Source organism: Opisthorchis viverrini (genome assembly GCF_000715545.1).
Source record: "Opisthorchis viverrini unplaced genomic scaffold opera_v5_667, whole genome shotgun sequence".
Classification (NCBI taxonomy): Eukaryota; Metazoa; Platyhelminthes; class Trematoda; order Opisthorchiida; family Opisthorchiidae; genus Opisthorchis; species Opisthorchis viverrini.
The window spans coordinates 27911-42286 of record NW_008752336.1 but is presented as its reverse complement, the minus strand read 5'-3'; the positions used below and the strand labels follow the sequence as shown (position 1 = coordinate 42286).

Genomic DNA, 14376 nt, shown 5'->3' with positions numbered 1-14376 from the left:
ATATATGTCAACGGCAGTATTAAGGTTTGGACTTTACTAATTTCATTTGAAGATAAACGCACTCACATGTACTTTCACACCCAACCATGAAAGCCTCTGAATTTCCATGTCTGAACCAATGCATGTAGAAACTGGTTGCATCCACTTGATGCGTGGCGAGATTATGGCGGAAAGAACGTCACGCTATCAATTCCTTTTCGTCATTAGAGCCGCATCTTTTTTGGCGAGCGTTCCAGCGCGGTGTGCAGTCTTGTATGGTCCTTCCAGCCCTGAAGTGTAGCTGTTGATTTCTTTACACACTTCTTCATCGATAAACTTTCTCACGCTTCCAACTCTGGTAGTCAAAGTGTGTCTGGAGGTGTTACTAAAAACAGTATCGGCAAATTTGGGTGTTAAAGCAACTTTAGGCTACCTATTCTTTTAACGGGATCATTTGAGCTCTAACTGGATCGTAATGAATGGTGGATGTGTTATTGGGGGCTGTCAGCTGTTATTTCAGAGGCGCCCGGAGCTTTGTTCATGCGCTTGACTTTTTCGGCTGCATAACTTTCTTCTAAGTGAGAAGTTCGTCAAACATGACGAGTCCTAGCCAAGTGCTGCCTGTGTCCTCAGCGCATCCTCGATTCATCAAGCTCAACATCAGGGGATACTTCATAATTTCAACTTAAAGAGAACATGCACGTTTTGTTCCGGAAACCTTGTGAAGAAAAACCAAATGGAAAGTTAAATGATACTGCCTTGACAATTTTTGTAGGAGGTAGATTTTTTCCTGCAAATGAAGGCACCCCTTACTGCGCAGCTGACGCACACAAGTATTTGGCCAGGGAAGTACAAATCAAAGTCGTTTGTAATTCCATCGGTGCTCGCAAAGTCTGTTTCAGATAGTGTACTTCATTTTATCACTTCACTAAAGAGCCTATACGAAATCCCTCTGTATCAGACAGATCGTATGTTCATACCACAGGCATTGAAACATATCGAAGCATGCCCATCACATGATTCAGGTCACTGTGACTTCGCATGTTGCCTTTGCTATGCACCTTACTATTTACTGTCACGCAGCCAGTTCTTTGTTTGCACGTTTTTCGTAGGGTTGATCGTAGGTTTCCATATACCTTCTGTCAGCCTAGCTATCAACCGGAAGCGCGTTAAAATCGGTGTTGTGCAATAGAGGAAAACTGTCCCAAGACGTTCTTCATCACCATATTGCACTTTTACACAGTATTAAAGTGAATCTCTATTTCAGCTTTCATCACGACCACTGAATTTCAGGGGTACAGGACTTTATTTACTAGTTACTTTACTTGCCGCTGTAAACTATGAATTACTGTTGCCTTAATCGTAATCTGTAAACTACTTTACAAGTGACCTTTATGTGGCTTGGCCTTCTTCTAACTTAATAAAATAAGGAAATGAGCATAGCTGACATGCCGCCAGAAGGGAGCAAGATGACTGAGATACATCCGGCTTGCACAAACCTACACAGAATCGGTTTTAAATGCCCCAGTTGGGTTCGCGCTTTAACTTATGAGATATTTCAAGCTCTTGAGAGCTTCAATAATTGTTGGATGACAAAAGTATGCACCCTCTCATATTTGGATTCTAATATTTTTGGTGAAGTCCAGGGAAAGCATTCACGTGCCTAGTTGTCACAGAAACACTTCTGTCTTTTCAGAAAACCCGGGTTCAAAAACGTCTACATTCCTGTTTTTCAAAAAAGTCATCTACAAGCGTTAACACAAGGCAGTATTCAGTGGAGAATAATCAAACTCCGGCGCAATTACATTGAACGCACAATAAAGGTGCCCTACTGTTTGTTTGTCATGCGAATGTCTTGGTTCACACAACCAACCCTAACAAGTTAAAGGGATCTTTATCTAAACATTTCAGCCTCCATTCTATCGGTCAGCTGATGGTCTATTTAGGTCGTTCAATACAATGACCTTTTCAGCTTTCCTCATTACTCTCGGTATCCAAGCTGGTTACGTTTTCGTAACTGATCGATTTTCATTCGATGGGGAAGAGGAAGAACTGAATGCACCAGTAGCATCTGGTGGTCGCTGTCAGTGTTTCAGAGATCAATAATCTAGCCAACTTCAGCACAACATCTTTGAAACCGCAATGAAAGTTGATCAATAATCAATGAGGAGAGTTGGGGAGCAATTAGCACCAGCTTGTAGGATGGTGTATTTTACATACAGCATCTTAGGCTCTTGGTGGTCTCAAAATACTCAAATTCATCAGATATAAGAAGTCGAAATGAAGCTATGTTATCTATAACTTAATTCATAAAGACTTTTTTAAGGAAGTTCAACCGGGAGCAGCCGCACAATGCAACCTGACTCCATTAATGAACTAAAATCTGCTTCAAGATTCAGTGTTCAGATTTTCAGTACTCAGTTGGCTGTATGAACTCCGAAAATCTGAGACGCTCGATGCACAGACCGACGGAATGCCTCGAAAATAGGCTTTCCTAAAACGTTCAACATCATCTATTGATCTCGAATACAGTTTTGAAGAGCGCTATCATGCTTCAACCCACAGTAACCCAATCCGCACTGAACAATGCTGGATCAATAACTGTGAATACTCAGGACAGGAGGCGGTGTGCAAAGTGATGTGCACACAAATTTTATCGCACCAAAGCACGTTTGTTAAAGAATATGTAGGTTATTCAAGATAGAGAAAAATGACAAAAATTTGCCGACGCGAATAATCGGTTTCAAAGAATGGCAAGTATCTTTGAAGCGCTCGCATAGATGAAGACTGAGTCATTTATCTAAATAACGCTAAAGAGGCAAGGATTACTTTATGACCAGAACCGAGTTGGTTAGCAAGGAGTTCTGAAGTAAAGGTATGTCAGATATATCGTGAACAATGTTTATCCAGGTAGACAACATATGCTGGTAGGCAAGTATTTTTGAAGCGCTCGCATAGATGAAGACTGAGTCATTTATCTAAATAACGCTAAAGAGGCAAGGATTACTTTATGACCAGAACCGAGTTGGTTAGCAAGGAGTTCTGAAGTAAAGGTATGTCAGATATATCGTGAACAATGTTTATCCAGGTAGACAACACAGTCTATACTGGTACCGAAATTACAAGGAACGAGGGCGGATTAACAAGCTAATGTTTTTGCGGGATTAGTTGGAACAGTTTAGGTGTTCTAGTTCTTCAAACTGTCTCGCCAATTATACATATCAGGAACAACGTCAGTATGGATACGAGAAAGAAATCCCCAAACACTCGTTTTATTTTCAGTTTGCCTTGGCTGCATGTAAACATACGCACACATTGCTATTCATTTGTACAGTAAACCAAGTTTCCTAATCAAGTGTGTTTTACGCAAACACGAGAGCCGGTGAGCGATATGTGCTCCATAGCTGTGTGCTAAAACACGGCGAACGCGTACAATATTCGCGCGCGCGAAGGTCATAGCTTGAAAAAGTTCCAAAGCTCTCCCACATCTCGCCTCATGCAATCACCGTTTTGCGACATAAGTTTGTCCAGTGTAGTTACCACAAAGCTCGACAATTGTAAAGAGGGAAGGGAGAAAAGTATGAATTAAGACCTTCCGAAGTTCCAACTACATCATACTGATTCACTAAGCTGATCGATCGATTTCGTCCCACTTGTTTTTATAACGTGAATGAACTGAATGTGGGGTGATCGGATGGCAGCTTCGTTGAAACTAGTTTCCAGGTCATGTTCTTGATACTAAATGGCTGCAGAGATTAATCCTCTTGTTTGTCGGGGGATTTCGTAGGATTTGGCTTCCATCAAGCAAATTGTTACTGTCTGGATACAGTTCTGGATATGGCTGTTGAGGGACCGCTGTCGACTGTGACGGTTGCAGTCCTTCGGTATTTAGCTAGTTCCTCGATTCGTTAACCTTTTTAGTTGAATCATGATTGATCATGGTAAACCGGGTACGTATTACAAGCCTCGATAAAGTACAAAGGATAAGGCGCGAGTTTACCCACAGGAGGGTCCGTGGTCGGAGCCCAAGCGACTGCTCCTGTCTAGACTTGGATAACCTTGAACCTCGTGCTTCCTTCTAGTAACAAGGTTGCTATGCGCCAAAAGGGTGTTGAAGTGGAATTATTGATTATTGACCCGATTACATGGTTAGACAAATGCTTATGGCAATCGGGTACCCCATGGAGCATCATGCATTTAATCAGCGAAAATCGGCGAGTTGACTTTGTTTCCGAAAACTTCCCATGTGTTGTTTGTCCCAGCGCTTTCATTCATTCACTATTGTAGATTCTATTCTGATCTTAGTAACCTGAAAGAGGTCACCAAGTGAAAAGAAGTTGGCTACCGTTCACTTCCAAGCAGCACGACCAACGTGACCTTCTTGGAACGTCAGGCGATCTCTGCATGAGACTTCTCTCAGTGTTTCTCGTCAGCACAGCCTAAGTTGCTGTCCCACTTAAATGAGTCCCAAGCTGAGGCCAAGCACATCGTTAATGCTTGATCTTCTCTGTCGAATCGAAACTGCCCTCAGCAGGTTGCACGTAACACCATTGGGGACGACCAGACATCTTTTTGCCCACGCACCATTGCTAATCAGCTAGTCAAACTCCGTTGGCAGTCTACCATACCATAAGTCATTTTCATCTCGTTGGGGTTCACAGGTAAACAAGAAATAGGGAGAATATTTCCTGAACTTGTTCTAGGGAGCACAGTCCCACTTCATCAATTAAGGTTATGCTATAAATAGGAAGAGACGAGACTCAAAGGGCACATGTGTCTAAGCCGATGATAAAGCACTGATCTCAGCACCTTCACCAAGATTTCGGCAACATGATTGTAAAAGAATAAGTCAATTTGCTAATATACACTCACTTGCAAACTAATTTGGTTTTTCGAGGGACTCACCTGGAACCCAGCTGACTCTCTCGTTTGTGATGTTCTCAGGCAAATGAGTGTATATTCGCTAATTTCGTGCAATTTGGTTTCAGGTAGAACATAAGTTTGACGGAAACCCGGGGATTGCGCCTACCTGGAGAGATCCAAAAAGGGCGAAACCGGTCGTGGGCTGTCGACGGATTTTCAGCAACCTTATGAGAAGTATAAGTCAATTTGCTGTTTTGATCAAATACAGTCTAGATTGAACTGACTAAGCTATACACTCTCGTTTTAATCGTTATGTATGATTTCAGGACGGTGAAAGCTGCTTACCGTTATTTGTATCCACCGCCCCAAATAGGTCGGTGTGTGGAATCGAATCGCCTCCGTCTGAAAAGGAACCCGATAAGACGAAACCTTCGAGTATGGACAGAGTTCAGCTGACAGTTACGAAAGTCGGGATATAAAGTAAGACCAAGCATACTCGAAAGAGGAAGTTTCATATGCTACCATCTTCCTTAGAATAGCCAACTTGGCATGCGGAAGTAACAAGGCTGGGCGAAATTTTTCACCTAACTTAACGCGTCAGTTTAGCACTTCAACTCAGGGGTGGTTGATAAACTTTCGCAACTAACCTACAGTCTACTATTGTTGAAATCACAAAGTATGGGGACACCTGGAGTGAGTCGAAAACGGTGGGTTGAGATAGAGTCCATTAGATTAGCATACACGCAGTTATCGGATTAGACCGAAGCCAGTAAGTACCTTACTAGGTTACTTTCCAGAGGAAAGAATCAGTGCCACTGAAGCCGGTTTGTTTTAAAGAGTAGAAGATATTCGTAGGCCTGTAAATCCAGGACTTCACTGTGGCAACCGTTCGGCTGTAGCACTCTTCCGGTGCCTAGCGGCCATGCCACCCGAAGGAAGCACGAGGGCTGGGGAACTGCCAGGTTACCCAAGCCTAGACAGGGGAAGTCGAGAGGCGGATGTGGGATTCGAACCACGGAACTTCCGGTCAGTAAATTTGCGCTCTTACCACTTGGGCGGTCTCTCACTGTGGCAAGCAAAATCCTAACCAGTGGCTGTGCATACCGATGGCACTGCGACAGTGGGAAGCAATTCTGAGCTGGGTCGAGGTAACGTCCGTCTGGGGCAAATGGTGCATTCCTCTAAAAACTGGGCTTAGGCTGATGGATTGGGATCGCCAGGTGAAAGGTATGATTAGAAGGTGTTTTTGTAAAACGAGGAAGACGGGGCGAAATGCTAGACACTAAAAAACAGTTAGTTGAGGTGGGATGTGAACAGAATCCCCTTGTTTTGGGTTGCGTTGCTGGTGTGCCGCAGTTCAACCGGGAATCATTCCTTTGAATTTGCTGATGGCGGAACCATTTAGGCAACACTAGTCTGTACGACTTATTTCCTGTCAAGTCACTTGACAAACTAGTTGAAGACCACTTTTGAAGTTTCATGATGGAAAGTCAGAAATTATTTTTGCTCCTTAAAAACAACTGGACCGTGCGTAAACACCCGAGATTCTGAAAGTATTGTAAGATAAAAACAGGCTAAATTTTAGGAGAAGCTCAGCTCCTTTAAGAAAACGTACTTTATTCTCCTTCTATCGGAGATTTTAGTTGTACTTTAGAGGAGAAGTTTGTCTTTTATTATTTTGGCCCGATTCTTCTAAATTCCACAGACTGGGGAGAGAGGTTTTGCTTGGTGCATCTTTTTTTCACTTGTTTAGGGTTTTCTCAGTGTGAACAACAGTGGTAAGGATACGAGAGCAAAAGAACAAAAGACCTCGCCAATATATAAAATTGAACTGACCATTGAGACTTTCATATTGACTGGGCCTGATTAGGGCGTGTTCACAGGGTACAGAGCAAAACAAGGCAGTGTAAAATTAGGAACTACTATAGTAGGGGTGTATGCAAAGGAATGCTTTCCACGTTATATGATGGTTTCCTGATTGTTAGAGGTATCAAATGTGAGGTCCTAAGGAGACCACATGCTGGTAGAATGCTATGAGAGAACGTGCGACATTTAACTGAAAAATTGAATGACTCCAAGTTATATAACTTTAAACTACTTTAACAATCAGCCTTACAATGTGTCGGAATGCGGAAACCACTGGCGAAGTTCGACTGAGGTAACTGACACTAGATACATACAGTTCCCTCAATATCCTGTCCGCTACATGTAACATTTCCCCGTTTAAAGAAAGTAAGATTTGTGCTTAAGTTCATACAAAATAACGCCCTTCAGAATCTATCTGTTGAACTAAGTAGTATACACACTACGCGAGTGGTTCATCCTCCGGATTAATCCGAATGTACTGGCTGTAAACCATTCTGAATAGACAATGAACATGCTCCATAGTTAGGTGATCCTGCATGAAGAACTTAACAGCATTTGAGTTTGCTGTTTTAAAATACAGGGAGAGAAGATCATGAATGGGACTGTTTAGATAGCTCTTTCGCTTGCCAAGTAGGAACTCACGTGTATAACGGACGGGGTTTCGTTAGATCACAACTCCAAGTGGAGTTTTCAGTATTACCCTTCTTGTGGTCATTGTTATCTTTCCTTTCTAAGCATATCCAAACCTGATCATAGTGATATCGCGCATGCCAACGACCATGTTGCCACTGTGAATGGCGCATGCCGACGCAATGTGACTTGGAATATCCACGTACGTGATTGCATTCTGAACGAAAGTATGCTAAGAATCCTGTTAGTGAAAAGGATCACTGCTTATCAGATGTTTCAGCTGGCGCACTTACACAAATACGAAGGATACGTTTGTTTCAGACCATTCATTATTTGTTCACTGAAGCGCTGCACTATATTGGTTCCTAAAACCAGGCGTTATTGGCCACGATTGTTTAGTTTGCGGCCAATAGATCACGTGGGATCTACAACTGCGAAGTGCAGTACTCGTCATGAGGTCGGGAAGCTGCGCTGGCTCAGATGGCGGAGAACACACAAGGCAAAAGTAAAGAAGGAAAGGGTTCGCGAGGTAGCTTGGAATGGGTCAATACAGCAACCATTTTGATCAAGTTCAATTGTAACACGATGCTTTGATTAACCACATACAGTTGCAGCAATCTTGAAAATTTCACGAGATTTGAGGGCATCGGAAAGAAGGTGAACTTCACTGATAACCCCTATTTGATTTTCTAATTGTATCATTTCTACTTTCCATCCAATTTCATTCATTTAAGTGACCGTCGTCCGAGTGGCTTGAGTACGAAGAAACAGACAGAAACAGAGCTGACAAAACAGGGATATTACTTCTAAAATTACCTCTTCATGTAACGGTGATACTGCTGATGGGGAAGGCATGTGAGTAGTATGTTTTCTTGTAAATCCGCTTTGCGTATCTTGAAAAGTTAGATCCATTGCAAAATTTGTGGAGTCGCTTTGTGGCATTTGCTTGGATTTGAGCAACAGTCAATAAATATCCAGGAAAGTTCAGGAAGACGCGTTCAAGAGAAGATGGATGTTTAGTTTTTGTAAATAAGATGCAAATGAGAGTTTTGCTTTCTTGTCCAATAGTCTGTAGCTGTTCAGTTGGCATTTTCTAATGACTCCGTAACGAAGGCCTTCTTCCTTTCACTAGTAATAGCAGTGATGAGATTATGAATCCACCGGTAGAAAAGAATTTTCAGTGCTTGAAAGAGAACACACCACTTTTTAATGCAATACCATGCAGGACTGTTCTTAAATGCTCCTGTATAGCATCGAAGCAAACGCGCTGGCTAGAAGCACTGAGGCATTCTTAATTCTATCACACTATGCGTTGGTGAGATAAATCACGGTGGTGAGAAACACCGGAGTACCTCGTAATGGGGAGCGTTCGTTGCTGAAAAGAATCCACAAAAGCGTCCTCAGTCCAACGGCCTGATTAGCACGATTTGCTTGGAATATGTAAGTTATCTGAGTGGCAAATTCCTTTTCACATAACGCACTATTCCTAGGGTTTGTCAAAACTCTTCTACAGCTCGCTACCGGTTTCGACCTTCTTGGATTTCAGTACTCAAGTGCAGCTCTCTGATTTACATGAACTATGTTTCAACTAAATCCTATATTGTACCCAAATGAAGAGATACACTTATTTGCGAAACGAGAGACTCAACTTAATCCCCTGTTTATGGTATTCTTCCACGAAGGAAGATCGCCTCGTGTTTCGATTAGCGCGATACCCGAGGAGTCGAAATAAATCATAAAAGAGGGATTCAGTTGAGTTTCTAACTGACAACAATTTACAAATGTTGGTGGAGAATTTGTCCTGCTAAAAACCCGAGAAGCACTGAACAGCTCTTTCGTCCTTATGGAAATAATCAGCAGTGAGCAGCCCCAGAAACTCCAGAGACTCTCGAGTTTCGTAAGATGCGCACTGCTGATGATTCCCAGTTGGGATGAAACAGCTATACAGTGCTTCTCGGCTTCACTTACAGGACGAATTCTTCACCGACGATTCGCAAATCTCCTCAAATTTTCAACAGTTTACAAAAGTGTACATTTTCCTAGCTTTTTAGAATCTGGTAATCAACTAAGGCTCGGAGACTACGTCTACCTGATATGCCCGAAGGAAAACCGGTGGTGGGCTGTCGAAGTGTTTTCAGCAGAAAAGCCGAAATATATACTCTGATGCTACGAGCATCATGCCGACTAAAATATGGGGTGACCTCTGCACAGAACATTCATTTGAAGATCATAGTAGGCAAGAGATCTGCCTTAGTCACCCGTTGACATCTGTGTAACTTGAGAACGAGTGTATCTGGCCACACAACTTCTTCGTTTTACCATGAATTTCGGGAAAGTGTCTTGATGGTTGGTCCGAGCAGTTCGAAAAAGTAACAGTATGCTTGAATCCTTTGACGAATAACAAAATATCCACAAGAGTCTCAAAAAACAACCTCCGTTCAAAACTGGGTAGATTTCACTTCTGTCCATTAAGGGGTACAAACTAAGTGTTTTTCGCAAATCCTTCACCCATTGTTTTCTAATCATGATCGAAACTGTAACAAAACAGCTTGGTTGGACCTGAAATACCTCTGAGTTTTCTGGAAACTGTTGGGATTTTTTTGGCATCCGATGAGATTGTTTTTCAGATAAAACTTACTAATGTGTAAGACTGACACAATCACTCCGAGGAGTGTCGATTTGAAGCATCCTGCTTATCTGAATGATGTGTTAACTTTTCAAAAAATTGACAAGGCTTGGTTAAGTAGGAAGTAAGAAATAAACTTCATAAGGAGTTGCTCCATGTAAAAGAGTTTTCAAGAGCAGAACATAGGGAATGCATCTGTTCTGCTCATAACTTTACGGTGTTTTTTTGACAATGCAGTGTCGTTTAAATAGCTGCATTTATTAATGCACAGTTGATGATGGCCATAGTATAATTCAGAATGTATGTGTACTAAAAGAAGTTTTTAGTATACTTGATAACGGTGGGATGCCACACGTATAAAAATAAATACAATGCAAAATGAGAACAAGTGAAAAGAGGAACTTATCGTCTGTGAGAGTTCCTTGGTGAAAGTCCGGACGGCGGGAACGTGCAGCAGTGTAGCAGTATGGCTGCTACACGTGTTCCATGATTCTCCGTGGACTTGTGGAGAGTGGTTGACTTCCTGCTCCCTGCGCGCGCGCGAGTCTGTGTGTGTTGTGTTCGGTTTTCTCATATGTAGGTCTGCTTGCGTGTACGTGTGTGTGTCAGCACATGAGTTGTTGCTACGCTCACTAGACGCTACAGGCAATCGATCTGCTTCATGTCCTTAGTGTGACGTGGTTTGTGGGTATGACAAAAGACAAACCTCGGGATCCAGTGAGCGACTGTGAGCTGAACAGTCAACTATGTGGGTGATTGGGTAGCCACACCTTCGGCCAAAGGGATCAGTTGGCACAATTCGCATCAGATGCGATTTCGGAAACTTGTAACATTCACCTAGCTAAACACAGATGAAGGGATAGATCGCGGCATTTCGCAGTTTTGTTCTAGCTGCCCATGCAAAGTGAGAAATATATGAATTTAGACTAAACTTTTTGAATCAAATTAGAATTCAATTCTGTTTGACTGGGTCGACTTCTATGGTTACCGACAACGCAACATATCCCGGTCACAGGCCATCTAGTTTGACTGACTAACCATTTAGAGCCTTTTGTCCAGCTTTCAATATTCACTACACTGCCACCCATACATCGGTTTCGTGAAGCACTTTCGGGTGACTTAGGTACCGTACAACCAAATTTCCGAACCCCATGCTAGTTTATCTACCCACCTTGAGACATTATGATTTGTTTGTATTGATTTAGGTTCCACTTCACCAGCTGGACACTCAGGTGTTATCGCCAGGTTTGCACACGGTACCCGTAGATTAGACTTCAGCCTCCAGTTTGAAGGATTACCTTGAGACTACTGACCGGTCAAAACCAGCAAACTTTGGCAACCAATGTGACAGTGCGCAGCTAAGATAATGGGGTATAACACGTAAGTGCGCAAATGCCACGTTATATTTTGCACTGAGTTAACGGTCCACACATCAATCTCGTTCTCACTTGTGCAGGGCCATTTGTCTGACCAGCTTCTGTGTTGCAAAAATGGGTTCTGGATGACTGCATCTCCACCGCAACATAGCCTCCATTAATCCTCGCTACCTTCGAAACATATAGTTCAATAGTATGTCAGGTATTCCTGGCATGTCATTCGTTAGGTTATAGTCGGTTTTCATCATTCGAGTTGATCAGTTTGAAGGAAAGCTCAACCCATACGGCAGTGTAGAAATTTGGTATTTCCGATATTTCCGTTGGATGAAGCATTTAAGATACCCTAACACCATGTATATTTGTCTAGGCAACCGACCACATATAAGGGTAGTTTTACCATCCATTTTTGAAATGATGAAGTCGGGGGGGGGGGCAGTTGATCGTCTGCTGAAAAGAAGTACCGTGAGTCGAAGACTGATGAGTAGAACGTCTGATAAAGCGAAGCTCGGAGTTTTTGTGAATTAAATGTAGATAAAATGTAAGTAGATGAACCGATTTCGGAAATCTGTGTCAGCGATTTGAACGGGAACCACTTACTCAGTATCAGCTGCATGATGCACTCTGGTCACGTGCTAATCCCTGAATGCTGATGACTCATACTTTGATAGACAGTAGACATAATACTCCTTAAAGTACAGAACCGACTTGTGCACATTCGGGAGCTATTCAATACCGATCATTCTCCACGGATAATGATCGGTAGTGAAACGTTTTCTGTGATTCACGGTACATGGATCAAGACTAAGTTCATTTTCAGGACGAGATTTCACATGAGAAGTCTAAATCTGCCATTGGCCTTCAAGCTACAGGTCATGTGAGATAACACAAAAAAAACCTTGCTTACCTATCGTCATTTAAATGGGTTTGTGCAAATACAGGGAGGGATGCTAAACCATTATCATCTCGGCTGCCTAAGGCCATCAGATCTAAGAAGCATAATTCTTTGTGTTGGAGCATCAAGGCTGTGGGTAGCCAGTGAGGAGAGGCAGGTTTTGCAGCGCAAAGCTGCCATTTAAACCAGTGATCTTACGAACGAAATTTATGCATTAGTGATGTTCATCACACGATCAATAGTAAGTGACTCAGTGTCACACAAATGATGTCACTGGATGTCACTGATGTCACTGATGTCACAGATACACTGGAATAGCCATGTCGATAATTCCTTGTTTTAGCTCTAGTATTGCACAGTTCTAGCAAGTCTAAATGCTAAATTTGGTTTAGAATGGACTGGATGAATGAACGATTGATAGGAATTTTAATTTAGAAAAGAATTTTGTTTCCAAATCCATATGCGAAACCCCCTGATGCGTGGGGAGAACAGATTAACTGAGAGAGAGAGAGAGAGATGATACGTTAGAAAGAAGTATTGCGTTTACTAGTCTGATTAGTCCTATATAGGCCAAAACCAGTTGTATGCATAAATGCACGAGGTACGGAACACGTTCAGACTGTGTTTTTTGCAACTACATCGATTTACATCATTCCTGTCGCTACAGCGATGTGGTTCGTTTGGCTAGGGTATAAAAATAAAAAAAACATTCATCCTCGGGATGGATGCCTCAGTTTGATCGATCGATCGATCGGTTTGAGGCAAAACTAAAAGCATCGTTGATCCCCTCCCATTACAGAAAGCCAACATGTAGCATTTCATTTCCCTGGGGCAAATTTGTGCGTGTCCAAAAGTCAATGTAAACAATCGAAGTGACTGATCATTCCCGCCAGAGTTCGAAACGAGTAAGGTGCAGTGGAGCGAGGAAACTTTCCCGGTTTCACATAAATGGTAGCGCTAAAAGTACAAGAACAACCAAACAGCTTCTTATTCCAACAGCTAAGTTAGGTTTTCGAGAAATACACCCATTTGCAAACCACTTTGGTTTTCAGGAGAGACTCAAGCGAATCTCTCCTTTATGATATTCTACACCTGAATATGCTGCGCACAGGCTGCCTCATGTTTCAGTTGGCAGGATATTCGAGATATCGCAGTATATTTCCATAAAGGAAACTACTCACAAGGTTTCTGAAAATTCTTTGACATCCTACGACCGGTTTCGCTTTTCTTGGGGCTTACCAGATAGGCACAGTCCCCAAGTTCCCCGTCAACCTGCTGTTTTCGAGAGATACACTCATTTGCAAACCAATTTGGCTTTCACGAAAGACTCAACTGAATCTCTCGTTTATGATATTTTACAAGTTAGATTCTCTGATGAGATTTTCACAGTGGATTAGTTCAGGACGATTAACGTTTTACTCCGATGATGGATGTGAATTGCTTTCAACAAGCGGAGCCCACACTGCCAATCTCTACTTGTCTGCAATGTGACGCTAGTGGTTTCAAATGACGAAGCGAATTTGAGGGGACCATGACGGTTTACGGAAACGTACTCAAGAACTTTTTACTACCATTCAAACATGCTGAACATGCTGGCTTCTGCCTCGATATGCTTTTTTCTGCTTCACTAACCCGTGGATTCTCTTTCCTGAAGTGGATGTGCATTCAGTTGGTTATCAAGGGGCCCACACATTTACCTGAATGAAAATCTGAGATGCAATGTTAGTAGGCGGTTTCTTTTGAGGACTGTGCTGAACATAACCTTGTATTAAACAAGGAAGCAAGGGACAGGGACTTGCCTACTTGAAAAGTGAATGCATCCCATCCCATCCGGAACGCCTTTAGCAGCACTTTGCACACTAGATGGTCTATTGCATTACAGCTCACCCAAATTGTCTGTTGTGTGAGGATTGGCCAGAACACAAACAGTCTGTTGGGGTGAAGTTGCCTTCAGCGGAATTCGGATGACAAATGACCACCGAGAAGAAAACCGTCCGTGAGCTGTCAAACAGTTTTCAGTACTCTTATGAGTAGTGTAGTAGATCCAGAAAAATCGGTTCTTTTTCCGGCACTTCGCTCAATATATCCGCGGGCGGAAGAAGATTCAGGATAAAACGGGGAACACAGATTTTGACGACACAATA

General features: G+C 42.5%; 1 protein-coding gene across 1 annotated transcript in view; it reads right to left on the bottom strand.

Moving 5' to 3' along the window:
• T265_15626 (hypothetical protein) overlaps nt 1–5570 on the bottom strand; it is a gene marked incomplete at both ends in the record, with an annotated part of 26436 nt that extends 20866 nt beyond the window's left edge. Inside the window, 3 exon segments of the mRNA XM_009178804.1 lie at nt 4885–5004; nt 5009–5066; nt 5494–5570. Coding sequence (XP_009177068.1) covers nt 4885–5004; nt 5009–5066; nt 5494–5570 — 255 coding nt within the window.
• Nucleotides 5571–14376: the final 8806 nt, after the last annotated feature.